At 37.5% G+C, this 26,879-nt stretch overlaps 1 protein-coding gene across 8 annotated transcripts in view; it reads right to left on the bottom strand.

Annotated features, from left to right (window-relative positions):
- Positions 1-16,838: 16,838 nt before the first annotated feature.
- LOC135584703 (uncharacterized) overlaps positions 16,839-26,879 on the bottom strand; it is a 43,042-nt gene continuing 33,001 nt past the window's right edge. For all 8 annotated transcript variants that reach the window (XM_065113312.1, XM_065113317.1, XM_065113313.1 and 5 more), the window contains one exon: positions 16,839-17,166. In XM_065113312.1, coding sequence (XP_064969384.1) covers positions 17,074-17,166 — 93 coding nt within the window. In that variant the 3' untranslated portion in view covers positions 16,839-17,073. The remainder of the gene's footprint in view (positions 17,167-26,879) is intronic.

The raw sequence follows: 26,879 nt of genomic DNA, 5'->3' as shown, positions 1-26,879 counted from the left end.
AATTACTAAAAAAGGAGCATGATAGTCTCACTTGTAATATCGATAAATTAAAGACTGAATATCGTAATAGTTTAGCTCCATGTATAAAATGTCATGATCTAGAAACTCTCCAAAAGGAGAACTTACTACTTAAGGACACCTTGAAGAAATTCGAGGTTGGTAGTAAGTCTTTGAACATGATCCTTACAAATAAGGGTCACGTTCCTAAAAGAAGTGGAATCAGATTTGTGAGAAGTCCTCACCAAAATCCAACCACCTTCATTAAAATCCTTGTCTTACATGTTCGGCACCAAAGCAATTACAACTTTTGTTGTAAATATGGACATAAAACTTATAAATGTCCATTCAAGAAAATTAGTCCAAATAAACTAATTTGGGTTCCTAAAGGAACTATGATCAATTCTATGCAATATGATGAACAAGTTAGATCAGTTTTTAAGGCACCCAAAAGAAAATGAGTACCTAAAAATAATCCCTTCTTGTAGAAACATACATCATCACAAGCTAAGAGCAAGAGATGGTATCTCGATAGTGGATGCTCAAGACATATGATTGGAGATCCATCTCATTTCTCTATGCTCACTAGCAAAGAAGAAGGGTACGTCACCTTCGGAGACAACAACCAAGACAAAATCATTGGCAAGGGAACCATAGGTAACAAATTAAAATTTTTTATTGTTGATGTCTTACTAGTTGATGGATTGAAATATAATCTCTTGAGTGTTAGTCAATTATGCGATAAAGGTTATATCATTAGATTTGAATCAAATATGTGTGTTATTGAAAAACCAAATCATAACATAACTATGATTGCATTAAAACAAAATAATGTCTACACCATCAACCTTGATGAACTAAGTAATGAAATGTGCTTCTCTGCTTTAAATGATGATGCTTGGCTTTGGCATAGGAGACTAGGTCATGCAAGCATGAAACTAATATCTAAGATCTCATCTAGAGAATTAGTACGAGGAATTCCAAATATGAAGTTTATTAAGGACAAAGTATGCGATGCATGTCAACTAGGTAAACAAATAAAAAATAGTTTTAAACCAAAAATTCAAATTAGCACCACTAGACCATTACAATTGATTCATTTGGACTTATTTGGACCAATTGACATGACAAGTCTAGGAGGAAGCAAATATGTGTTTGTAATTGTGGATGACTATACTAGATACACTTGGACCTATTTCTTAGCTCACAAAAGTGATTGTTTCAAGTGTTTTTCTAAATTTTGTAAACTCACTCAAAACGAAAAAGGCTTCATGATTTCATCAATTTGGAGTGATCACGGTGGCGAATTTCAAAACCGTGACTTTCAAAAAAATTTTGAAGTTAATGGATACAATCACAACTTCTCCACTCCGAGGAATCCTCAACAAAATGGAGTAGTTGAAAGAAAAAATAGAAACCTATAAGAAATGGCAAAAACGATGTTAAATGAACATAGTCTACCCAAGTATTTTTGGGCCGAAGCCGTGATTACGACTTGCTACATCATGAATAGGGTCCTAATAAGACCATCCCTATCAAAAACTTCCTATGAATTATGGAACAACAAAAAACCAAATATTTCATATTTTAAAGTTTTCGGTTGTAAATGCTTTATTTTGAATGAAAGGGATGACTTAGGAAAATTTGATGCTAAATCCGATGAAGGCATCTTTCTTGGTTACTCTTCTGTTTCTAAGGCTTTTCGGGTTTTTAACAAAAGAACCTTAGTAATAGAAGAGTCTATTCATGTAGTTTTTAATAAAATTTTTGATTTAAAGAAAAATGATTTTGATGATGATCTTGGTTTTGATAATTTGAATTTAAATGAACCCCCTCCTCAAAATAGCCATTTGAATGCATCTTCTTCCGAAATTTCTTTACCCAAAGAATGGAAGTATGTAGATGCTCATCCAAAGGAGCTAATTTTAGGAGATACAACAAAAGGGGTTCAAACTCGTTCTTCTTTCAAGAATTTTTGTGCTAACGCCGCTTTCCTTTCTCAAATTGAACCTAAATGCATTGACGAAGCCTTAAAAGATGATTTTTGGGTCATTGCAATGCAAGAAGAATTAAACCAATTTGAGAGGAATGAGGTATGGAAGCTTGTTCCTAGACCAAGTGACCACTTAGTCATATGTACTAAGTGGGTCTTTAGAAACAAGCAAGACGAAAATGGTATCGTGGTTAGAAACAAGGCTAGATTAGTGGCCAAAGGTTTCAACCAAGAAGAAGGTATCGATTACGAAGAAACCTTCGCTCCCGTGGCTCGATTAGAAGCCATAAGGATGCTCCTTGCCTATGCTAGTAGTAATAATTTTAAACTATTTCAAATGGATGTCAAAAGTGCTTTCTTGAATGGTTTTATTTCCGAAGAAGTATATGTCGAACAACCTCCCGGATTTGAAAATTCTTTTCTTCCTAATCATGTATTCAAATTGACTAAAGCTCTCTATGGCTTGAAACAAGCTCCTAGAGCTTGGTATGAAAGGCTTAGTTCCTTTCTTATTTTAAATAATTTTACCAAAGGCAAGGTTGATACTACATTGTTTATTAAACATTTTGAAAATAATTTTCTTATTGTGCAAATTTATGTTGACGATATTGTTCTTGGCTCTTCGGATGAATCACTATGTGAATCATTTGCTAAATGTATGAGTCATGAATTTGAAATGAGTTTAATGGGTGAATTAACTTTCTTTTTGGGATTACAAATCAAACAACTTAATGATGGTATATTTCTTAACCAATCTAAATATACATTAGAATTGTTAAAACGATTTAACATGGATAATTCAAAAGCAATAAGCACCCCTATGAGTACTTCGACTAAGTTAGATATGGATGAAAATAGTGAAAATTTCGATCAAAAAACATATAGGGGTATGATAGGTAGTCTACTCTATCTCACCGCGACTAGACCGGATATTATGTTTAGTGTAGGACTTTGCGCTAGGTTTCAATCTAATCCTAAATTATCTCATCTTAAGAGTGTTAAAAGAATATTTAGGTATCTTAAAGGAACTCCAAATTTAGGATTGTGGTATCCAAAATCTGAAAAATTCGATTTAATAGCTTATGCAGATGCCGATTTTGGTGGATGCAGGATAGATAGAAAAAGTACATCTGGAACATGCCAATTTTTAGGACATGCACTTGTTTCTTAGACTTCCAAGAAACAAAATTTAGTTGCACTATCTACGGCAGAAGCCAAATACATTGCTGCAAGTGCATGCTGTGCACAAGTTATTTGGATGAAAAATACATTAGAAGACTATGGAATTCACTTCAAAAATGTTCCCATAAAATGTGATAATACTAGTGTCATATGTCTTACTAAAAATCCAATTCAGCACTCTAGAACTAAGCACATCGACATTAGGCATCATTTCATATGCGATCATGTCCTTAACAATAATGTTGTTCTAGAATTCATTGACACAAAGCATCAATTAGCATATATATTTACAAAAGCTTTGAATGAAGACCAATTTGAATTCATTAGAAGGGAATTAGGTATGTTAAATTATCCCTAAGAATAAATTTGTTTGAATGGATTTTTCGTAAAGTTTTTCATCCTCTCTCCGTTCCTCGGTGAATTTGATCCTTCTTTTTCGATTCTAAATGACACGTTAAATTACCTTATCCTATCTTGAGTCAAACCCCGCTCCCATCTGATCAAAATTAATGATTTTATGATATTTTGTGAATCTCAAAATTGATTTTGATGGCTTGATTATGAGTTTCAAGTTGACGATTTGAATTTGAATGAGTTTGTATTCGAATTATGATATTGACTTATTGGAGTTACTACTTGAAATTTTTTTTAATCACAATCTCTTCTTTGTACACCTACAATTTCTGTTATTTATAGAAAGAAGAGATTTGATAAAATGGATGAATGCTGAATTTTCCTTTAAGATGAACTCTGCGTAAATATTTTAGCATACTTAATTTTGAATGATGAATTTTTGTATGATCAATGCTGAATTCCTGATGTTATAATCATAAATTATGTGCTTCAAGTCTTATTCCCTTTTTTTTATGACAAATGGGGAGAAGTGATGACTAAGTGATGACTTATACTATTTCGATAGCATGACTTAATGAAAATGTCTTATGCGCATCGATAACATGACTTATATGAATTACAAGAGCTTGTATAATACAAATATCTTATATGCCTTGCAAAATCCTTGAGTATATTGTAAGTTTTTAGATTAGTTGATCATATGAAATCATGCCTTACATTTATATCATGAAATTCATGTTGAAAACTTTATCTCCTGTCGTAGTAAAAATTGTCTCTTATCATTCGACTTGAATATGATTTTCATCGAAGTTTCGTATTTACTTATGCTTAATGAGAATAATGATAAGTTCAACGGTTAGAACTTATCGGTTTATGCTTGAATTCAATGGGATGGAATTCAAATATTTTTATATTCTCATAATATGGCATATAGATAGGGGGAGTTATGTTTAACTCCGTCATCAATTGATTATCATCATCAAAAAGGGGGAGATTGTTAAATCTCGGATTTTGATGATAAAATCAATTGATGGGTTAATTGATCTAATACATATTATTGAGTTAAGTGTGCAGGATTAACTACGATAACCAGAAAACATAAAACAAGAATACCGGAGTCAAGTTCGATGGACGTTTAAGCGTCTGAAGAATCGTCGGAGATGCTGCCGGAACCAACCGAGAAGAAATCGGGAACTTATCAGAATTTTCGGAAGTTCGCCGAAGAGATCGTCGGAGGTTCGCGGAGATCATCGAGAAGGCTCGGCTACTCGTTGAAGTCATCACAAGATCGGGAGCTTGCAGGGAGTCCGTCGGAAGAAGTTCGTCGAAAAGCTCGTCGGAACAAGACTCGACGTTCGCGATTGAAAACTTGCTTGGGATGTTTTTAGTTATGTAGTTCACATGTAATTAGGATTATGATTAAAAGATAATCCTATATCCTGGTTAGGGGCCAATTGGGCCCAAAATTAGACTTGGTTTGGGCTGAACTTAAAGCCCAACCTGTGAACCGAAGGGTCTGGCGGTGGCACCGCCTAGTACCCGAGAGCTAGGCGGTGGCACCGCCTAGCGGGGCGATGGCACCGCCCAGCACCCAAGAGCCAAGCGGTGGCACCGCCAGTCCATTGTCAGTGTCAGACACTGATGGCGGTGGCACCGCCACTGACAGGTGGTGGCACCGCCAGCATCGGGAACCAAAGATAATTCAAATTTTGGAGCCCAAATTTGAATCCTCTTGAGGCCTATAAATACCCCTCAATTCTTAGCTGAGATAATGACTTTTTTTGAAGCAATTGATTGAGAGAAAGGTCTTAGAAAAGTCTTAGCAAGTCTTGTTTTCAATTTGCTAGAGTGTTCACCTCCTTCTTTCTTGCTGAAAATTTGTAAGAGTGTGAACCGCTTGTAAAAAATTGTAAGAGGGGTATTTGCCCTTCCCCTTCAAGAGATTTGCTAGTGGAAGGTGGAAGCCTCATTGAAGAGGGCCTCGCAAGTGGATATGGGTCATTTGACCGAACCACTTTAAAATCGGCGTGATCTCTAGTTTGCATTTTATTATCGCTATTTACATTACTGCAAACCTTCTTACGTGCTTTATTTCCTTATTACCTTTGCTGCATACCTTTACGAACACACGTTCAAGTTAAGCTTTTCAAGTTCGGTTTTTATCGTATCAAAAAGATTTGTCGAAACCAAAGATTTAATCCGCTGCACTAATTCACCACCCCCTCTTAGTGCCGCTCCGATCCTAACATATTGATATTGTTTAAATCAATCCATTTGAGTCCCTATGTCGTCGGTAGATGAGGGAGGTGCTTGCTCTACTAGAGGTGTTGCCCTAAAAGAACTAGTAGGAGGAGATTGATTACTCCTAAATATTGGCATTTTAGGTTCTGGATCAGGTGAGAGGGGATCAGTCCTTCTAGGTAATCTGGTCCATATCCCATTTCTGAATATACACCTTAATCTTCAAAGTAAATTTCTATTTATGATATTAAATCTATCTAGTTTCATAACTTCTTCGTCAGGTGGGATAACTTTGTCATAAACATAGATTAATCTTGTGATCGGGCTACTATATGGAAGCATCATATCCTTTTTCGATAGTTCAATCATGTTTTGTTATATTAGGTAGCTAAAATAATTTTCATGTCCTTTCATGATCCAATACATCGTTCCTATTTCCATTTAGTTAACTTCATCATGATGATATTGTTTTGGAATTTAATTCTTATCAAGATGTGATGAAGTAGTTTGGTGTTGAAAGGTAATAAATATTCACAGCTTTTTGGAAGAATAGATAAGTTATGATTACCGAAGATGGTTCTTAAGGCTTCAGAATATGCAATCCCAACTAATGCTTCATCCTATTATTCTCTAAAATAACAGCATCTATTTTTCTCTGCAATTCATATAAGGTTATAAATTAAGCTATCTGTAATAGGTATATGATGTCCTAAGAGATAAGTGGAGACCCTATCGTGTTCATCCACATGCAAATTATTATAGAACAATCTAAAAAGTCTAAGATAGATAGGCTCACATATTTGAAGGATTGTGAGGATATCTAGGTTAGCAAACCATTGAATAAGTTCTAAATCACTTAACCTTTGCCAATGATTTTACCCTATTGTTGTCTCCGAATGTGACATATTCTTCGTCTAGGATTGTGAGCTTAGAGAATTGAGATGGACCTCAAATAATATGCCTTAAGCATCCACTATCAATATACCATCTCTTGCTACTAGCTTGTTATGGTAAATGTTTCTATAAAAAAGGATGATTTTTAGGTACTCATTTGACCTTGGGTGCCTCAAAAATCGATCAGCTTAATTTATCATTTTGTATGGAGTTCTTCATGGTTCCTTTAGGAATCCAAATCAATTTGTGTGGACTACATTTTTTAAATGGACATTGATAAGCAATATGTCCAAAATTGTAACAAAAGTTACATTTATTTTGGGGTGAAACATGCAAAGTTGGTCCTTTAATAAAGATGGTTGGATTTTATGAGTGTTACTCACAAAGCTGATTCCATCTCTTCTATGAACATGATTTTTGCTTACAAGAATCATGTTTAAAGATTTGCTATCTATTTCAAATTTTTCCAAGATTTCATATAGTTGTAGATTTTCCTTTTTAAGCGTTTCTAATTCATCGCATTTTGTGCAAGGAGCTAGACTATCATCATGCTCAATTTTTAGTCTATCAAAATCACTAGCAAGAGAAGCATTCTTATTTTTTTAATAATTTATATTTTTTACTAACTAATTTATATTTATCGAATAAATTATGAAAAGCACTTAGTAATTCATCAAAAAATAAATTTGCATCTAATGAACTGTTTACCTCATCTCCAATAGCCATTAGCGCGTAGTGAGCAACTTGCTTTGTGTTGGTTTGCTCCTCTTCTTCGGATGCACTTGTGTTGTCCCACATTGCTTTAAGAGCTTCTTCTTCTTTGGTTGTTTCTTCTTTGCTTGGGGACATTCACTTTTGAAATATCCCGGCTTCTTGTATTTATAGCATATGACTTGTTCTTTCTTGGGTTCAAATTTATTTTTAGTGTCATTTTTAAACTTATTCCTTTTTATGAATTTTTTGAACTTTCTTGTCAAGAGTGCCAAGTCATCATCATAGTCTTCATCACTTGAATTTTCTTTCAAATGGTCTTCTTGAGCTTTTAGTGTCATATCCTTCCTGTTCTTTGGAATGTTATTCTCAAGCTTTTTATGAGCATTGTAAGTCATCTCATAGGGCATTAGTGACCCGATAAATTCTTTGAGAGGAAAGTTGTTTAAATCCTTGGCCTCTTGAATGGTCGTTACTTAAAGGTCCCAACTCTTTAGAAGAGATCTCAAGATTTTATTAATAAGTTCAAAATTAGAAAAACTTTTACCAAGTCCTTTTAAATCATTGACGACATCCGTAAATCGGGTGTACATGTTTCCAATGGTCTTACTCGATTTCATCCGAAACAACTCATAAGTATGGACTAAAAGATTAATTTTTGACTCCTTTACTAGTACCTTCGTGAGTAACTTCGAGTGTATGCCAAATATCAAAAGCTATTTCATAAATCGACACTCGATTGAACTCGTTTTTATCCAAAGCACAAAACAAGGCATTTATAGCCTTGGCATTTAAAGCGAAAGTCTTCTTCTCCAACTCATTCCAATCATCTATTGGAAGAAAAGACTTTTGAAAGTCATTTTCTACAATGTTCCATAATTCAAAATCTATAGAAATTAGAAAAATCCTTATTCTAGTCTTCCAATAGGTGTAATCTGTTCCATTGAACATGGGCGGACGTGTAATTGAGTGACCCTCTTGGTTATCGGCAAATGTCATCTCTCTTGCGTTTCAAACCAAATGAGAGTGACCGGGCTCTAATACCAATTGTTACGATCAAGAGCGGCACTAAGAAGGGGGGAGGGGGTGGTGGTGAATTAATGCAATGAAAAAAATCATTGATTTCGAAAAATACTCGTTCCAATTAAATCCATTTCGGAAAGATATTGAACTTAAAGGCATTCGTAAGATAAAGTTACGGAAGATTGCAGTAATGTAAATTGCTCAAATAGAAATGCAAACTAGAATTTAGAGTGGTTTGGTCATTGTGACCTACATCCACTTCGGATTCGTCCTCCGTCGAGGTCATTGGCATCTACTAATGGCATTCCTTTAATAGGCGAAGACCAACTACCTTTTATAGTTCTTTCTCCTTTTACCGAGTTTAGGAGATAATCCTTAAAGCCTCACTCCTCTTTCTTGGATGGTTACAAAGTTAAGAGATGGAGGGGATGACTGTTTTTCACTTTTACAATACTTTAACAGTACAAGAATTCAAGATTATGTTAACACTTTTCGTGCTCTTTCATGCAGAAAAGGGTGGAGTATTTAGAGGCCCTAATGGCTTTTGAATTGGAGTAAAAAAGTATCACTTACTTGGATTTTGAGGTATTGGCAGTACCACCGTCATTATTGGGTGGTACTATCACTTGCAGATTGATACTAGATGATACCACCTCTCAGTCTGGGCGGTACAACTACCTGATAGAGCTCGGAGATCTAACTTTGGTGGTACCACCGCTTGACAGGGGCGGTACCACCACCTAACCGCATTAACTATCAATGATACCACTGCCCAATCTGAGCGGTACCACCACCCAGAGCACCTGGGAGACCGAGTCCCAGGCGATGCCACCGTCGGCCCTAGCGGTGCCACCGCCGATCATGATTTTAGGTGCTGAATGGGCTGTTTAATCTGGCCAAATTCAGCCCTTTTAAGGGCTCAGTTGGCCTCTAACTGAGTTAGTGAGATCACCTCCCAATCCTAACTCAATTTATAGTCTAACTATGATAATTAAGACATTTATCATAGCATTCTAGTTCTGGTACGTCAATTGTTCTTCCGGCGAGCTTCTAGCGATCTTTTGGCAAACTTTTGATGATCTCTCAGCAATGTTCCAGCGGACTTCCAGTAAGCTCCTAGACTTCACGACAATCTTCTTGGTGAGTTCCTACAAGCTTCTTTAGCAAGCTCCTAGACTTCTTGGTTGGTTCTGGCAGAACTTCCGATGAACGTTCAGACTTCCGACGAACTCTCGAACTTCCAACAAAATCTCGATCTTGACTCCGACACAGCATTTACTTTATGTCTTAATGCTATCGTAGTTAATCCTGTACACTTTTCTTAATATATAGATTAGATCAAACACTTTACCAATTGATTACACGGTCGTCGTGACCTACGTCCACTCACGATTCCTCTTCCGTCGAGGCCACCGTCGTACACTAATGATCTTCCTTCAATGGGTTAAGACCAACTACTCTCTTATAGCTCTTTCTCATTTTCACAGGAGATAACTTTTACAAGCCTCACACCTCTCTTAGAATGATCATAAATCTAAATAATGAGGAGGACACTTAGCACTTTTTCAAGACATTTACAACTCAAAATCTTAAGACTTTTGTTCACACTTTCATTGCACCTTCATGCAAGAAAGAGTGGGGTATTTATAGGCCTCAATGACTTTAAAAATAAAGCCAAAAAGTATCTTGTCCGCCGTTTTTAGGGTACTGGCAACACTACCACCATTATTAGGTGGTATCACTGCTTGCAGACTAACACTAGGTGGTACCACCGCCCAGTCTGAGCGGTACGACCGCTTGATAGAGCCTCGGAGATTGGGCTCTGGTGGTACCATCACTTGACAGGGTGATACCATCAGTTGATAGCATTAACTGTCGACGGTACCACCGCCTAGACTCCCTAGGAGGCCGAGCCTCAAGCGGTTCCACCTCCAGCTCTAATGCTGCCACTGCTTGACGTGGCACCATGTCACTGAATGGACCATCCATTCAGCCCAAATTAGCCCTGATTAAGGCCCAATTGGTCCCTAATTGAGTTAGTATGATTTTTCCTAAAACTAACTCAATTTAAAACCCTAACTATGATAATTAAAGCTAAACAATTACAATGCAAGCAATCCTAGTTGTCCAGCATATCAATTTTTCATCCGAACTCCCGATGAAACTTCCAGCGCACTCCCAACGATCTTCTGATGAGCTTTCGGTGAACTCCCGATAAGCTTCTGATGCATCGTCTGAACCTTCGGTGAATCTCCCGATTCATCAAGCCCGATGCCTGCTCTTTAACTCTAGCCCAACATTCAATTTTTCTTTAATTGTTTTGCCTTTTCACGTTTGTAGTTAGTCCAGCATCACCTTTCTCAACATATGGATTAGATCATTCATTCATCAATTGATTTCATCATCAAAATCTGAGATTCAACATTATCTCTTATCACAAAACTGGCTAATGCTTATTAAATTATGTTTCAAACTATCTACCAAAACCACATCTTTAACCTAATGATTTTTCCTTTATTATTGTCTCGGAAGGTAACATATCCTCTATCTCAACTAGTAAGATTTAAAAAGTTTGTATGATCTCTAGTTATATGCCTTGAGTATCTACTATCAAGATTCTATCTTTTGCTCCTAGCTCTTATTTGGAGATATATCTACAAGAAAGAGATGTTTGTTTTAGCTACCTATTTAACTTTCGTCCTACTAGTCATAGGTGCCCAACAAGCCAATCATAAGAGTGATAGCATGTGTGACTTAACACGTAGCCGTTTTGCTTATTATATTTTGACATTTATCACTTTATATTGACTATTGTATATATGCATATATATATTGTGATGTCCTTGGATCTGTGCAATGGGAATCGGATCGTGATGAGATCACGATAATGAGACCGATTCACCTTTAAACATAAATCCTAAATAATCTCGGTCATAGGTTACTCGAGGGGGACATCGAGATAACCCGACAGACTGGTATGCTATATACTCATCCATATGATGAATGTAGCTGGTCTCATACTCATCCATATGATGAATGTAGCTGGTCTCATACTCATCCATATGATGAATGTAGCTGGTCTCATAGCTGCTCGTGTAGGGACACTAGGGATACAGTACAGATGCTTATTGGAAAATTAGTTCACTAATTGATCTGCTTATAGAATACTAGATGGTTGATGATACCTTATTGTCAAACAACGATTCTGTAGTCCCAGTGGTGTATCTGGTCCTTAGACTTTAGACACCAAAGATGTCCTGATTGAGTGCCCCATTCTTTGATACCAGACTAATAGGTTTGGATGTCCCAAACCTAGTACAACCGATCATCGGGAGTGGCAGTCAACTTTACAAGGGCTATTGAGTGTTGATAGAGGATCATCCACTCTCGGTGTCATGAGAGGAATATCCTATGTGTTCTTGCTTAGACAAATCCCTAGCTAGGGTCATTCGGATTAAGAGAAAAAGAGTTCTCCGGGAGAATCCGATTAGAGCAAGACTCGAGTAGAAACCATATGGGTCTGACAGCACCATGACCGATATACAGTCTCTAGGATATTAGATGGATGAGAGACTATATGTACATGGTAACTGAGGACAGACAGGTCCAATGGATTGGATTCTCCTGTATTGTCTGGGGACTACGGCATAGTGGCCTAGTACGTTCGTAATCAATGAGTCGAGTGAATTATTATGGAGATAATAATTCACTAAGCTAAAAGGAGTTCTGATAGGTATGACTCAAGGCTAGCTTGATATTGGACCTAGAGAGTCACACACATATAGTAGGCATTGCGATGAGTAGAGGTTCGGATATGAGATATCCGCCGGAGCCTCTATCTTATTGGATATCCAATAAGCCCCTAAATTATTGGATCCCATGGACGAGATCCAATAAAAGCCCATGAGAGATTATTTGGTAGAGATCCACTAATATAAGAGGCTTAGGTAGTTGGATCCATTAGGGTTAAGATTGATATGTGGCCTCTATAAATAGGAGAGATTTAGTGGTTCATAGGCTAGAGCCTTTACTTGCCTCTCCTATTCTCCTCCCCCTTTCCACCTCAAAGCAGGCCTGAAGTTTTGAGGAGCGTTATTACAGCCCTATTGTGTGGATCACTGCTAGAGAGGAGGGCGTTTAACCTCCTTCACTCTCTCCTAGAGATCTGCAAGGATTCAAGGATATACGATCTTCCTAAGTAACACAATTTATCTTATACGTAGTTTTAAGTTTTACGGATTTTTGCGCACCAATCTTCGCACGATGACAAACATCTCTTTGGGAATAGAAGATTTTGTTTTATGTTCTTCCACTATCAAGATATTATCTTTTGCTCCTAGCTCTTATTTGGAGATATATCTACAAAAAGAGAGGTTTGTTTTGGCTACCTATTTAACTTTTGTCCTTTAATTTACCTTTCTTTCCTTTTAGCTTTAAATCATTTATGGTTCCTTTACAAATCCAAACTAATTTACGATGATTATATTTCTTAAGAGAGTATACGTGGTAAAGTAATCAAACTTTCCACAAAAGTTATATTTAACTTTAGGAGAAATATATAGTATGGGTACTTTTACAAATTTAGTTAGCTTTTGATATGTGCTATTAGTTATGACACCAATATCTTCCTTTCTAAATACACAATCATATCAAGTGACTTATTTTTAATTTTAATTTTTTTAAATATTTATCATAGTAATATGTTCTTATTTTTAATGAAATCATTACATTATTACTATCAATAGTGTTAGGATCAATACGGCACTAAAAGGGAGGGGTGAATTAGTGCTTACGTAAAATTATATTGATTTAGAAAATTTCGTTTGATAAAATCGTTTCAACAAAGCCCATATCGAAAAGTAATGAAAATAATGACTTAGAGTAAATGTAAAGTTAAATGAGCAGCTAAGTAATGAAAGTAAGCAGTAAGGAAAGAATACACCAGATTTATAGTAGTCTGGTCATTGTGACCTATGTCCACTTATGATTCCTTCTCAGTCAAGGTCACTAGCGTCCACTAATGGTCTTCCTTCAATAGGCAAAGACCAACCACCTTATTATAAACTTTTTTCCTTTTTGTGGGTTTAGGAGATAACCCTTACAAGCCTCACACCTCTCCTTAAATAATTACAAAGCTAAATAAAGATGAGGAGGATACTTAGCACTTTTACAACACTTTTACATCCCAACACTTCAAGATTTTTTCACACTTTATTCCTCTTTTGTGCAAGAAAGAGTGAGATATTTATATGCCCCAATGGCTTTAGAATTAGAGCCAAAAAGTATCTTATCCCTGGTTTTCGGGGTACTGACGGTACCATCGCTATTATTGGGCGGTACTACTACCTGATACTTAGACACTAGGTGGTACTACCGCCCAGTCTGGTGATACTACCGCCTGATAGAGTCTCTGAGACTGGGCTTTGGCGGTACCATAGCTTGACAGGGCGGTATGACCATGTGACAACATTAATTGTCGACGGTACCATCATCCAGTCTGGCCGGGACCACCACCTAGACCACTTGGGAGGCTGAGCCTCAAGCAATTCCATCGCTAATTCCGACGATGCCACCGCTTGACGTGGCTTTAGGTCACTAAATGGGCCAAACAATATGCCCAATTCAATCCTAATTTGGGCCTAGTTGGCCTATAACTGTGTTAGTAGGATTTTTCCCAAACCTAATTCAATCTAAGTTGCTAACTACAATAATTAAGACATTAACTACGTAATCTTTGTTTGGTATGTCAATTATTCTTTCCACGAAATCTCAACGAACTTCCAATGAACTCTTGACAAGCTCCTAATGAATTCTTGGCGAACTCATGACGAGCTCTCAGCGAACTCCTGACGAACTCTTGGCGAGCTCCCGATGAACTCTCATTGAGCTTCTAATAAACTCTCGGCAAGCTCCCAACGAATTCTTGGCGAACTCCTGATAAACTCTCAGCAAGCTCCCGATAAACTCTTGGCGAGCTTCCGGTGAACTCTTGGCAAGCTCTCGATGAATTCTTAGTAAACTCCCAATGAACTCTCAATGAGCTCCCAATGAACTCTTGGCGAGCTTTCGATAAACTCTCGGTGAGCTTCCGACACATCATCCAAATCTTCGACATATCATCCGATCTTTGACTCAAGTCCAACATCTGCTTCATGCCTTATTCATTATCATAGTTAATCCTGCAACACTTATCTCAACATATGAATTAGATTAATAATTTATCAATTGATTTCATCATCAAAATTTGAGATTCAAAAATCCCCCCCTTTTTTATGATAACAACCAATTGATCACGGAGTTAACCTTTAACTCCCCATATCTATATACCATATTGAGATAAGGCAAACTTGAATTCATAAGGAATCACAACCTTTGAATTTAAGTTAAACGTTTTCGATCATAGTGCAATATATCATATCAAAATTTCATATGTTGTGTATCATTTCTAGTTTCAAATTATCAAAATGTAACATGCACAATTTTAAAACATTACATTTTATCCTCATTTCATGCATGATACCAAAAATAAATTAACATCACTTTGGGCATAACATACATGATACTAAAGCATTCATGAAATGAAAATTAACATCACTTTAGGCATAACATGTATAATGCTAAGACATTAAAATTTTAAGTATTTATCACTTCATGCATTTCATGATACCAAACATTACCTTGTTTCTCCCCCTTTGTAATCGACATAAAGGAGAATCATTCAACAATGCAAGTGTTTTAAACTATTTAAGAAAGTTTTATACCAATTTATCCAAGTTAGCAAAAATAAGAAATTAAGCAAAAACTTTACATGATAAGTACTTTTGTTTTTGAAATGGCAAGCTAGCATTTTTTGCCTTAGATGGGCAAGAACTTTTTTTTTGTTCTTCTTGTGCAAGTTTCTTTCTTCCTTTATCATAAAAATAAGAATAAGAGTAAGGGAGAAATTCATTCTCCATAAAAAGTCAAGAACCAAATTCATGAAAAAATTTGAACCAAATCAAATCCATAATAAATGAGTTTCATTAAATCAAGCTTCTTTTATTGTAAAGAGAAAGGATTCATCGTAAAGGATTAAGTTGTCCATATTAAAAAATCAAATCTCTATTCTTGCAAATAGGAGAAAGAATGATTCATAAGAAATGATCATCACGCAAAAGATTATTACATAAGAAATGATCATCACATACAAAAAGTCCATGAATAAAAATTTGAGTAGAGCGAGGAAGAATTCATGGGAAAGGAATTCATGGGAAGGATCCAAAATCTATGAATAAAACTTCAAGAAGGTGATAGTAAACGATCTCAATAAAATGAAAACTCAATTTCTAAAAGTCGAGAAATCCAAAAAAGATATATAAAGGAATTCATGCATTCGAAGACTTAGCATGCGTAATTCTCTTCTAATAAAATTAAACTATTCCTCATTCAATGGTTTTGTAAAAATATCTACTAATTGATACTTTGTATCAATAAATTCTAAAGATATGTCATCATTATTAATATGATATCTAATAAAATGATACCTAATGTCAATATATTTAGTTCTATAGTATTGAATGAGATTCTTGGTTAAACATATTGCACTAATGTTATCGCATTCTATAGAAATATTTTTTAAATAATTTCATAATCTTCTAAAGTATTTTTCATCCATATAACTTGTGCACAACATGCGCCTGCTGCTATATATTTAGCTTCGATTACAAATAATAAAACTGAGTTTTGTTTCTTGAAAGATCAAGAGACAAGTGCATGATCTAAATATTGACATTTTTTATGTACTTTTTTTATCTATTTGACAACTAGCAAAATCAACATCAGCATAAACAAGTAACAAGTTTTTAGATTTTGCATACCATAGTCCTAGATTATGAGTTCTTTTTAGATATCTAAAAATCCTTTTAACAGCTTTTAGGTGAGATTGCTTGGGATTAGATTGAAATATAAAGCATAGTTCAACACTAAACATGATATCAGGTCTAGTTGTTGTGAGGTATAATAAACTACCTATCATACCCCTATAGGTCTTTTGATCAAAACATTCTTGCCCATATCTAATTTTGTAGAAGTGCTCATCAGTGTATTAATAGTAGCACTATCCATATTAAATTATTTTAATAAATTTAAAACATACTTAGTTTGATCAATAAAAATTTTATCACTTAGTTGTTTAATTTACAAACCTAAGAAAAAAATTAATTCGCCCAGAAGCTAGCTTATTCCACCTGTGCATGGGTATCATACAAACACAAGTTACTAATTGATGTAAGGGTCATTTTACTGCCAAAGCACTTGTGGTACTACTTGTTTTTCAGACAAGAAGACCAAAGGCCTATGAATGTGACATCAAGGGGCTTTCAAGAAGGGGATCTCAGAATGCGGGGTCCGATGAAGGTTACCGAAGCTTACACGGACATTAGGTTAAGAAACCAGAGGGAGCAGATTCGGTAAAACCAGTCTATCATAGGCATAACGTTGACTGTCACCACTGTTAAATAAATTAGGGATCTTCAGTATGATAGTATCAACAATATAGAAACATAAAATTTTCATTGCAGGTTCAGACTTGAAGGTCGGGACAACTCATCGGAAGCATCAACCTATGGCACGCATTCTGGAAAGTCACGAGTAGAATGGTGGGGAATGAGAGTGAGAAAACAGAAGTTGCACTCCAGGATCTACCCTCTCGTGGTTCCATCGATGTGTGCTATGTCAGCTTGTGCAAGGCGAGCTTGAAACTGCGACCACTCGAGCATGCACCTCTCTCTTACCTGCTTACACAAAGAGGTATCAACTTTCTGATGTTATAAACAATTCATCGCCGACGGAGAAGTGAGTACAAAATGATATCATGTGGATTAAAACAAAAACGAAATTGCTCCAGTGACTCTGATGCTACAGTATCATCCCTGCATTGTGTCTCATTTGCCATTTATACTAACTCGTGTCAAATGTTTCTGCACTAAGACAGGCTATGCGTCATCATGGATTGATTCGATTGCTCATACTTGTATATGAGCAATCTTGATTGCTTGCTGAGATAAAATTCATAATTACCCATTTGAGATGTAAAAGCCAGAAACTTAAGCTCTTATTGTTAAAAATGCACATGACGAAAGATGACGAATGTGATAGAAGCATACAGAATAATAGACTTATTTAAATGAGTCAAAGGCAGTCAACAGTGATGGTGTATCTGGCAATGTGAATAGCTTGTGATGGCCCTGAAGCTTACGATATGAACTCTTGTCAAAGATCATATGTTGCTTTTGTCGAAAAATCACAAGTGAGGAGAACAAAATAAGATGGTTTCGATAAAAACAGTGCTTTGGGTAGAATAAAATTAGCATTGATATTCACTAACATTAAATTCACATGCTAGGTCAGAGTAAAAGAATAAAGAATGATGTGTAGTTATAAGCACAGCAACAAGCTCTCAATGTGAATCCTAGGATGAACCACTTGGTAAAGAACTAACAATAGAAGAGATTCCATGCTGCTGTTGAATAATTGCAAATGACAAAATGAGAAACGGTTTTGTGCGAGCAAATTTGCTGCTGTTATTTCACCAAACATGGTTGACTAAATGGGGTTAATATAAGGTACAACTTCAACACTCCACGGAAGACTGACTGAAATTCTAATTCCCTTTGTATCGAGAGCCTTCTTTCTCCATTTGGAGAAAGCCAGAGAGAAAAGAGAGAAACAGAGAGTTCAGAGTGAAGAGATAGGAACTACAGAGAGATTTAACATCGATAAATTTATTTCTTTGATGCCTTAGCTTGCAAAACCTTTATATATTTTGTTTCCCTTCACTCTGCTGTTTCTCAATGACATGAGATTTAACAAGACCATATAACTCTCCAAATATGATTCTAAATTATAAAACAAATATAACCTAATGCATGAATTATATTCTCAATCCGGTACCAACACCAGTCAGCGATGGACCAGTATAGGCTGGTTTATCGACAATCGCTATGGGTCGATATCGAATTGATACCCCTGAACTAGGGAGAAACAACGAAAGAGTGAAGAGGCACATGAGGCGATGTGTACCAGAGGAGAAGGTGATGACAACCTGAGGCAAGATAGCGGCACACCAAAAGAGGAGGTTGTGGTTGTGGGAACATCGGAGGAGAAGAGAAACAATGGATGACGGGCAGTTCCGTGATGTTGAGTGTTAATAACTACTGTTAACAGTGTTGCTAGCTGTCAATATCTGTTGGCAGAAGAGGAGACCCCCCCATGTTTAATGAAATTAAAAAGGTATAAAAAAGACTTGTTACTAGTACCAAGTAGTAGGTTCACCACCCAATACAACTCCACACATGATATGCTCGGTATTTAATCAAACGACACAAAATTGCCTGGACCAATAAATACCAGTTGGTACCAATCCATGCGAAATACATTTTAGCCCATGACCTAATCTATACCAGTGTTTCAAATACCAATCAAACTGGCATGTACCAAATGGTATTTGCCAGTCTGACCAGTATTCGACATGCGAACTAGCCCTTATTGGCAGATCCGATTTAGATCAAGCTTTATCGCCCAGTTTTTGAGTTTGTTATCTTGCAAAACACCACTGCTAGAACCTCTCTTCTTGTTTGAGGAAAGACTAGTAACACATGCAGCCTTTTCAGTTAGCCACTCCATCTCTATTCTTCTTAGCTGTCAAACGAGTTGAGCCCCGGGGAGCCGCTCGTAGTATCATCAATAATTGTACTAAGGAATATCCTTTCCTTCAGTAGGAAGTCTAGAAATATATTAGAAGAAGAGATAAGAATGCGATGGGGCCCAATGAGTACCCGGTTCTATCCTCTTCCTCTATATATTCTCTAGCTCAGTCTCTTGCAAGACATCGGTCGAAAAACCAGAGTCTTACTTGAGCAAAAATCTAAGTCCAATCCTTTGTAAGCATTTTAAACTTTCCGCTTCCGCTTCGTTTATGTCCAATCCTTTGTAAGCATTTTAAGCTTTCTATAGTTCTTTGTGCTTATCATTTCTTACAAATCATTGGTCAACTTTCCGCTTCCGCTTTATTTTTGGTATCAGAGCTAGTTTGTATGCTATTTTGATATAGTTTCCAATCAAACTATCATGACATTTATGCTAAAATATGCTTGATAATGATATCTCTTACAATCTAAACCTGTGAGGAGCCCGAGGGAGGCAATCTGGTCAGGGAACCTCAGTAAGACCTTTGACGCAAGCCCTCCGGGTTAAGAACGTAAGTAGATCTAAAACAATGCATATTTAGTATATGTCTGAACTTTGGGAAGAAGCTATTCAAAAGTGGTATACAGATTCGCATACCTCTCATCTTGACTATCTGAATCTAGCAGAGACCACAAAACCCACTAAAAAAGAACTAGCTCATAACATCTCTGTTATTTATGACAGAACTTGCCTATCAAGCCGAGTAAACCTGAGGAACTTCAAACTTTTGCTTGAAGAAAACCATAACCTTGAAAAGAGGATTAGAAATCTCGAATCTTCAGTAAAAACGCTATCCTCTTTATTCATTGAAAATAAGCCCCTCACCCAATCCGAGGTACAGAAATTAGTGCTAGAAATATCTAAGCAATCCAAACTTATTGAAGAAAAGACCCTACGATCATCACAAGACCTAGATCAAAAACTCCAAAGGATTGAAATTCTATTATCCAAAATAGAGAAACAGATCTTTGGATGAGCCATATATCCTCTAGGGGCACCGAATCCTACAAAGAGGCCCTCAAAGCTACTGAATCCATCGAACCTCCATCACTTGGTTTTCTCAAAACAAGTGATTTCCCTGGAACTCTCAGCCATCAGGTAGCCGTAATCAAGCAGCATAACGTTCAGATACAACTTCTGATACAAATTGCTGAAGACATAAAAGGAATACGGACAGAACTACAAACAATACGGGAATTGCAACAATCAAAGATAATACAATCCCAAGTAGTACCAGACGAACTTATTACCAAATTGGCAAATCTCAACCTGGGTCCTTCAGAAAGGCCAAAAGAGACGAAAGGAAAAATCTTGGTTTTTAAGGATCCTATAAAGATCTTTCAGGAAGCAAAAGGATGACTTCCAGAACGCGAACCCAAGAGGTATCCACGTCAAATCCTCTTATAGAAGATCAGATCAGAAACTACAGGAGAAACCAGAGGAGAATATTCAACGCTAGAAGACGACTGGGACAACTAATTTCCAGAAACCCAAACCCAAATATACAAGTTCTGGAGCAACAAATAGACCCTCAGGCACAGCTACAATTATCCATGAGGGAAAGAGCTGCAATAGCACCAGCTGAAATACTGTATCACTCAAGGAGGGACGATGCTCACCACAGGGTTTACACGCATCGATCGGAAGAAGCTATGTTGGTCACCAATAACCAAGAAGACAGGGCCTTCATACAAGAACAAAGCTTTGACCAACTAATTAGGAGCGGGATGAGATATATTCATCTTGGAATCCTACAAACAAGGATTCAGACACTCCACAGGCAGGAAGAAGGGACACTAGCACTATTAGTGTTCCGGGACAACAGATGGGCCGATGATAGGTCCATCATTGCTACCATGGAAGTAGACTTGACCAGAGGAAGTCAACTGGTCTATGTTGTACCAGATACTATGATGACGGTAGGAGATTTTTACCACAATATACAACTCTCTATACTAACCCGTAGATATGACACATGGCAGAATGGAGAAGCAAATCTATTAATTACCAGAGGAATGGTAGGGCGGCTTTCAAATACCCCGAATGTCGCCTTTGCTTATGAAATCTCAGGGGTGGTGGATTACCTAACAAGCCATGGCATAAGAGCTCTACCAGGTAGAAGTTATTCCACAACAGAAATCAGAGGGAGAGACTGGATGATTAGATCGACGCAAGTCTCAATCCCCATGCAACCTGTTGAGCTCAGGAGTAGGAACCTAATTGACGGAAGGATTTCGATCAGTTTTGATAATTATAAAGCAGCATCGACATCCAGTAGAATCCACTATAACACTGTGGATGATGAAACATTCAGTGATGAAGAAGAAATACGAAGCCACACAATAGCTGTCAATATTCAATTATCAAGTAGTAGTGAAGATGAAGCAGAAGAACTACGCGAAGGCCTGAATTCCTATTTCCAAGATACCCATATCTCAGAGAAAGAAGTAGAGATGCCATATCCTCGAAGGCCTCAGAGGGAATTAATTGCAGCAGGACTGGAAGAAGAACTAGTAATGGAATACCCCCAGTTAGCAAAATTATCTCATCAGGTATATTCATCCTCTGCTGTGTCAAATTACAGACCACCGGCGGACTCAACCATGGGACCAGTAAATTACCCTCCGGCTGTGAATATAGAATCCATAAGCCAAAGGCCAGAATATGAAGGGCATTTTGCAAGAGAGTGCCCAAATGACCGAAAGAATATCAAAAGAGTTGCTATATTTGAACAGTTGGATATTCCAGATGAATATGAAATACTATCTGTACAAGAAGGAGAAAACCAAAGCGACGCAATTTATTCAATTTCTGAAGGAGAAGACATAGAAGATCTACAGCATGGTATTCACTCCTTCACCCATAAAATTTTCGCTCTAATAGAAGATAGTAGAACTTGGTGGATAGGACCTAAAACAGGATACAGAGCAAGAATACAAGTTTCCCAAGAACAAGCGGAATGCAGACACATATGGGAAATCAACGCAGAACTACCGCCAGGATTGGAAGAATGCAAATGCTGCAAGAGAACGTCGCAAAGAAGGCATAGGAGACATTGTCCCTTATGCAAGATCACTTCGTGTGGAATGTGTAGCATATACTACTTTGACAAAAGGACCCCCGTCAGGATGGAGGAACCCCCAAGGTATGAACCTAGAAACTTGCTTCAAACACAGCAAGACTTTATTAATCATTGCGAAGCAGAAATAAGGAGGCTCAAAATGACGGTTGAATTTGAACGACAAAAGGCCAAGGAGCTGGAAGAAATGCATATTCAATCTATAGCCATAGCTCAGGAAAACCTCCGTTTACAAAACAAAGTGGTAGAGCTAAAGGAAAAATATGACAAATTGGAAGGAGAAGTACTGGAAGTGGATCGGTTAAGGCTAGAGAAGGCCGATCTCCTGAAAGAAATACAAAGGCTTGGAAAAGGAAAAACTGAAGAAAGCGAAGAAGAAGAAGAAAATGAAGAGGCCCTTGTTCTCTTGGAGGAAGAAACGCAGAAAATCCTCTCTATGGAAACAAAGAAAACAGGAGGATCAAGAAGATCTAAGAATATGCTCTTCAACTTAAAGGTGCATATGGAAATTCTGAATATTCCCCCTTTTGAAGTTAATGCCATACTAGATACAGGTGCTACCACTTGTTGCATAGACGAGAAGGCTGTACCAAAAGCTGCAATAGAGGAAAACCCTTATGTGGTGCATTTCAGTGGGATCACCTCCAAAACGACCGCGAACAAAAAATTAAGGGGAGGCAAAATGACTATTGGGAACAACACTTTCAGGATTCCTTACACCTATGTGTTCTCAATGAAGCTTGGAGATGATATTCAAATGATAATAGGATGTAATTTTATAAGGGCAATGCAAGGAGGAGTTAGAATTGAAGGTAACACGGTTACGTTTTACAAAAACTTAACGACTATTAATACTTTGCCCTATATCTCAACAGCTGCAGCAATAGAAGAACTAGATCTGGAAGAAGATGACTATATCCAAATCCAAGAGGCAGTATTTTACTCTGCAAGAGCTCAGCAAAGCAATGAAGATATAAGGGCCAAGTTTGGAAGCCTACTAGACCAGTTAAAGGCCCAAGGCTATATTGGAGAAGATCCCCTCAAACATTGGGAAAAGAACAAAATAACCTGCAGGTTGGAAATTAAAAATCAAGACTTCGTGGTGGAGGACAAACCCCTGAGACATTTAACACCACAAGCAAAGGAAGCCTTCTCAAGGCATGTGAAAGCACTACTGGAAATAGGGGTTATCAGACCAAGCAAAAGTAAGCACCGTACTACTGCTATAATTGTTAATTCAGGAACCACGGTGGACCCCATAACAGGAGCTGAAAGAAAGGGGAAGGAAAGGATGGTTTTTAATTACAAAAGGCTCAACGACATTACCGAAAAGGATCAATACAGCCTTCCTGGTATTAATACCATCCTTAAAAAGGTCAGCAATAGCAAAATATACTCAAAGTTTGACCTAAAATCGGGCTTTCACCAAGTTGCCATGCACCCTGATTCCATTGAATGGACTGCATTCTGGGTTCCTGAAGGACTATATGAATGGCTTGCAATGCCATTTGGTCTCAAAAATGCCCCTGCTATATTCCAAAGAAAAATGGATAGCTGCTTCAAAGGTACTGAACAATTCATTGCAGTATACATTGATGATATTCTTGTCTTCTCAGAAAACGAAAAGGAGCATGGGCAACACCTTACTAAAATGTTAGAAATATGCCAAGAAAACGGCCTTGTCTTAAGCCCAACGAAAATGAAAATTGCAGTAAAGGAAATTGAATTTCTTGGAGCCGTCTTGGGGAACTCCAAAATCAAGTTACAGCCCCATATTATTAAAGGAATCACAGAATATCAGGAAGAAGACCTTACTACCAAGAAAGGCCTCAGATCATGGCTTGGGATTCTAAACTATGCAAGAAGCTATATACCCAACCTGGGCAGGCTTCTAGGCCCATTATATTCAAAAACAAGCCCTAATGGCGAGAAAAGGCTGAATGAGCAAGATTGGAAATTAATCAGAAAGATTAAGAGCCTGGTACAAAATCTCCCTGATCTAGAGGTACCTCCTGAAGACTGTTTTATAATACTTGAAACAGACGGATGCATGGAAGGGTGGGGAGGCATTTGCAAATGGAAAAAACAAAAATACGACCCCAGAAATACTGAGAAGGTATGTGCCTACGCCAGCGGAAAGTACAACCCAATCAAGTCCACTATAGACGCTGAGATGCATGCAGTCATGAAAACCCTGGAGGCATTGAAGATTTACTTTCTTGATAAAAAGGAAATTATAATCAGAACGGACTGTCAAGCAATAATAAGCTTTTTCAACAAGTCCACTCAGAACAAACCATCTAGAGTCCGATGGATGGCCTTTGTAGACTACATCACTGGAAGCGGCGTCGAAATCAAATTTGAGCACATCGAAGGAGATAGTAACATTCTAGCCGACTCTTTATCTCGACTAATAAATATTTTGGTTGCAGGATGGCCGAACGAATCATTACTCCTTCTCCTAAAAGCCACTCAGGAGGTTCAAGCCAAACCAAACCTCAGGGCCACTACACACCTGAATCAACTAATAAGCCAGGCGACCTCCTCCTGCAATACCAACAAGAAATGGATAAGCTCAGAGCCAGGACACGTGGAGGACTCACATTTGATGAAATGGGACTATCTGAAAGAAGACTTGGGGCAATTCAAAAGAAAGCCTTCCTACAAGCATGTGAAGCATTACAGCAATTCATGGACATCCACCTAATCAAGACTAAAGAATATCAAAGAAGGAGCGGTGGAAAAGACAACTGGTACAAGGACTGGTTACCAGTTGTCCTCCAGCAGCAACAACAACTGGAGAAGGCTCTATCTCTGGCAAAAGACGTCTCACAAAGGACAACTAGCTTTAGCCTTTAGAAGTCCTGCAACAGCTGGAGCATCTACTTTTCTTAGCCGCCAAGTAAAAACAAGTTACGTGGGGTAGAGCACCTATTCTTCTTAGCTGTCAAACGAGTTGAGCCCCGGGGAGCCGCTCGTAGTATCATCAATAATTGTACTAAGGAATATCCTTTCCTTCAGTAGGAAGTCTAGAAATATATTAGAAGAAGAGATAAGAATGCGATGGGGCCCAATGAGTACCCGGTTCTATCCTCTTCCTCTATATATTCTCTAGCTCAGTCTCTTGCAAGACATCGGTCGAAAAACCAAAGTCTTACTTGAGCAAAAATCTAAGTCCAATCCTTTGTAAGCATTTTAAACTTTCCGCTTCCGCTTCGTTTATGTCCAATCCTTTGTAAGCATTTTAAGCTTTCTATAGTTCTTTGTGCTTATCATTTCTTACAAATCATTGGTCAACTTTCCGCTTCCGCTTTATTTTTGGTATCAGAGCTAGTTTGTATGCTATTTTGATATAGTTTCCAATCAAACTATCATGACATTTATGCTAAAATATGCTTGATAATGATATCTCTTACAATCTAAACCTGTGAAGAGCCCGAGGGAGGCAATCTGGTCAGGGAACCTCAGTAAGACCTTTGACGCAAGCCCTCCGGGTTAAGAACGTAAGTAGATCTAAAACAATGCATATTTAGTATATGTCTGAACTTTGGGAAGAAGCTATTCAAAAGTGGTATACAGATTCGCATACCTCTCATCTTGACTATCTGAATCTAGCAGAGACCACAAAACCCACTAAGAAAGAACTAGCTCATAACATCTCTGTTATTTATGACAGAACTTGCCTATCAAGCCGAGTAAACCTGAGGAACTTCAAACTTTTGCTTGAAGAAATCCATAACCTTGAAAAGAGGATTAGAAATCTCGAATCTTCAGTAAAAACGCTATCCTCTTTATTCATTGAAAATAAGCCCCTCACCCAATCCGAGGTACAGAAATTAGTGCTAGAAATATCTAAGCAATCCAAACTTATTGAAGAAAAGACCCTACGATCATCACAAGACCTAGATCAAAAACTCCAAAGGATTGAAATTCTATTATCCAAAATAGAGAAACAGATCTTTGGATGAGCCATATATCCTCTAGGGGCACCGAATCCTACAAAGAGGCCCTCAAAGCTACTGAATCCATCGAACCTCCATCACTTGGTTTTCTCAAAACAAGTGATTTCCCTGGAACTCTCAGCCATCAAGTAGCCGTAATCAAGCAGCATAACGTTCAGATACAACTTCTGATACAAATTGCTGAAGACATAAAAGGAATACGGACAGAACTACAAACAATACGGGAATTGCAACAATCAAAGATAATACAATCCCAAGTAGTACCAGACGAACTTATTACCAAATTGGCAAATCTCAACCTGGGTCCTTCAGAAAGGCCAAAAGAGACGAAAGGAAAAATCTTGGTTTTTAAGGATCCTATAAAGATCTTTCAGGAAGCAAAAGGATGACTTCCAGAACGCGAACCCAAGAGGTATCCACGTCAAATCCTCTTATAGAAGATCAGATCAGAAACTACAGGAGAAACCAGAGGAGAATATTCAACGCTAGAAGACGACTGGGACAACTAATTTCCAGAAACCCAAACCCAAACATACAAGTTCTGGAGCAACAAATAGACCCTCAGGCACAGCTACAATTATCCATGAGGGAAAGAGCTGCAATAGCACCAGCTGAAATACTGTATCACTCAAGGAGGGACGATGCTCACCACAGGGTTTACACGCATCGATCGGAAGAAGCTATGTTGGTCACCAATAACCAAGAAGACAGGGCCTTC

Source organism: Musa acuminata, chromosome BXJ2-6 (genome assembly GCF_036884655.1).
Source record: "Musa acuminata AAA Group cultivar baxijiao chromosome BXJ2-6, Cavendish_Baxijiao_AAA, whole genome shotgun sequence".
Classification (NCBI taxonomy): domain Eukaryota; kingdom Viridiplantae; phylum Streptophyta; class Magnoliopsida; order Zingiberales; family Musaceae; genus Musa; species Musa acuminata.
The sequence above is the reverse complement of the archived record's forward strand: the minus strand, read 5'-3'. Positions and strand labels throughout refer to the sequence as shown.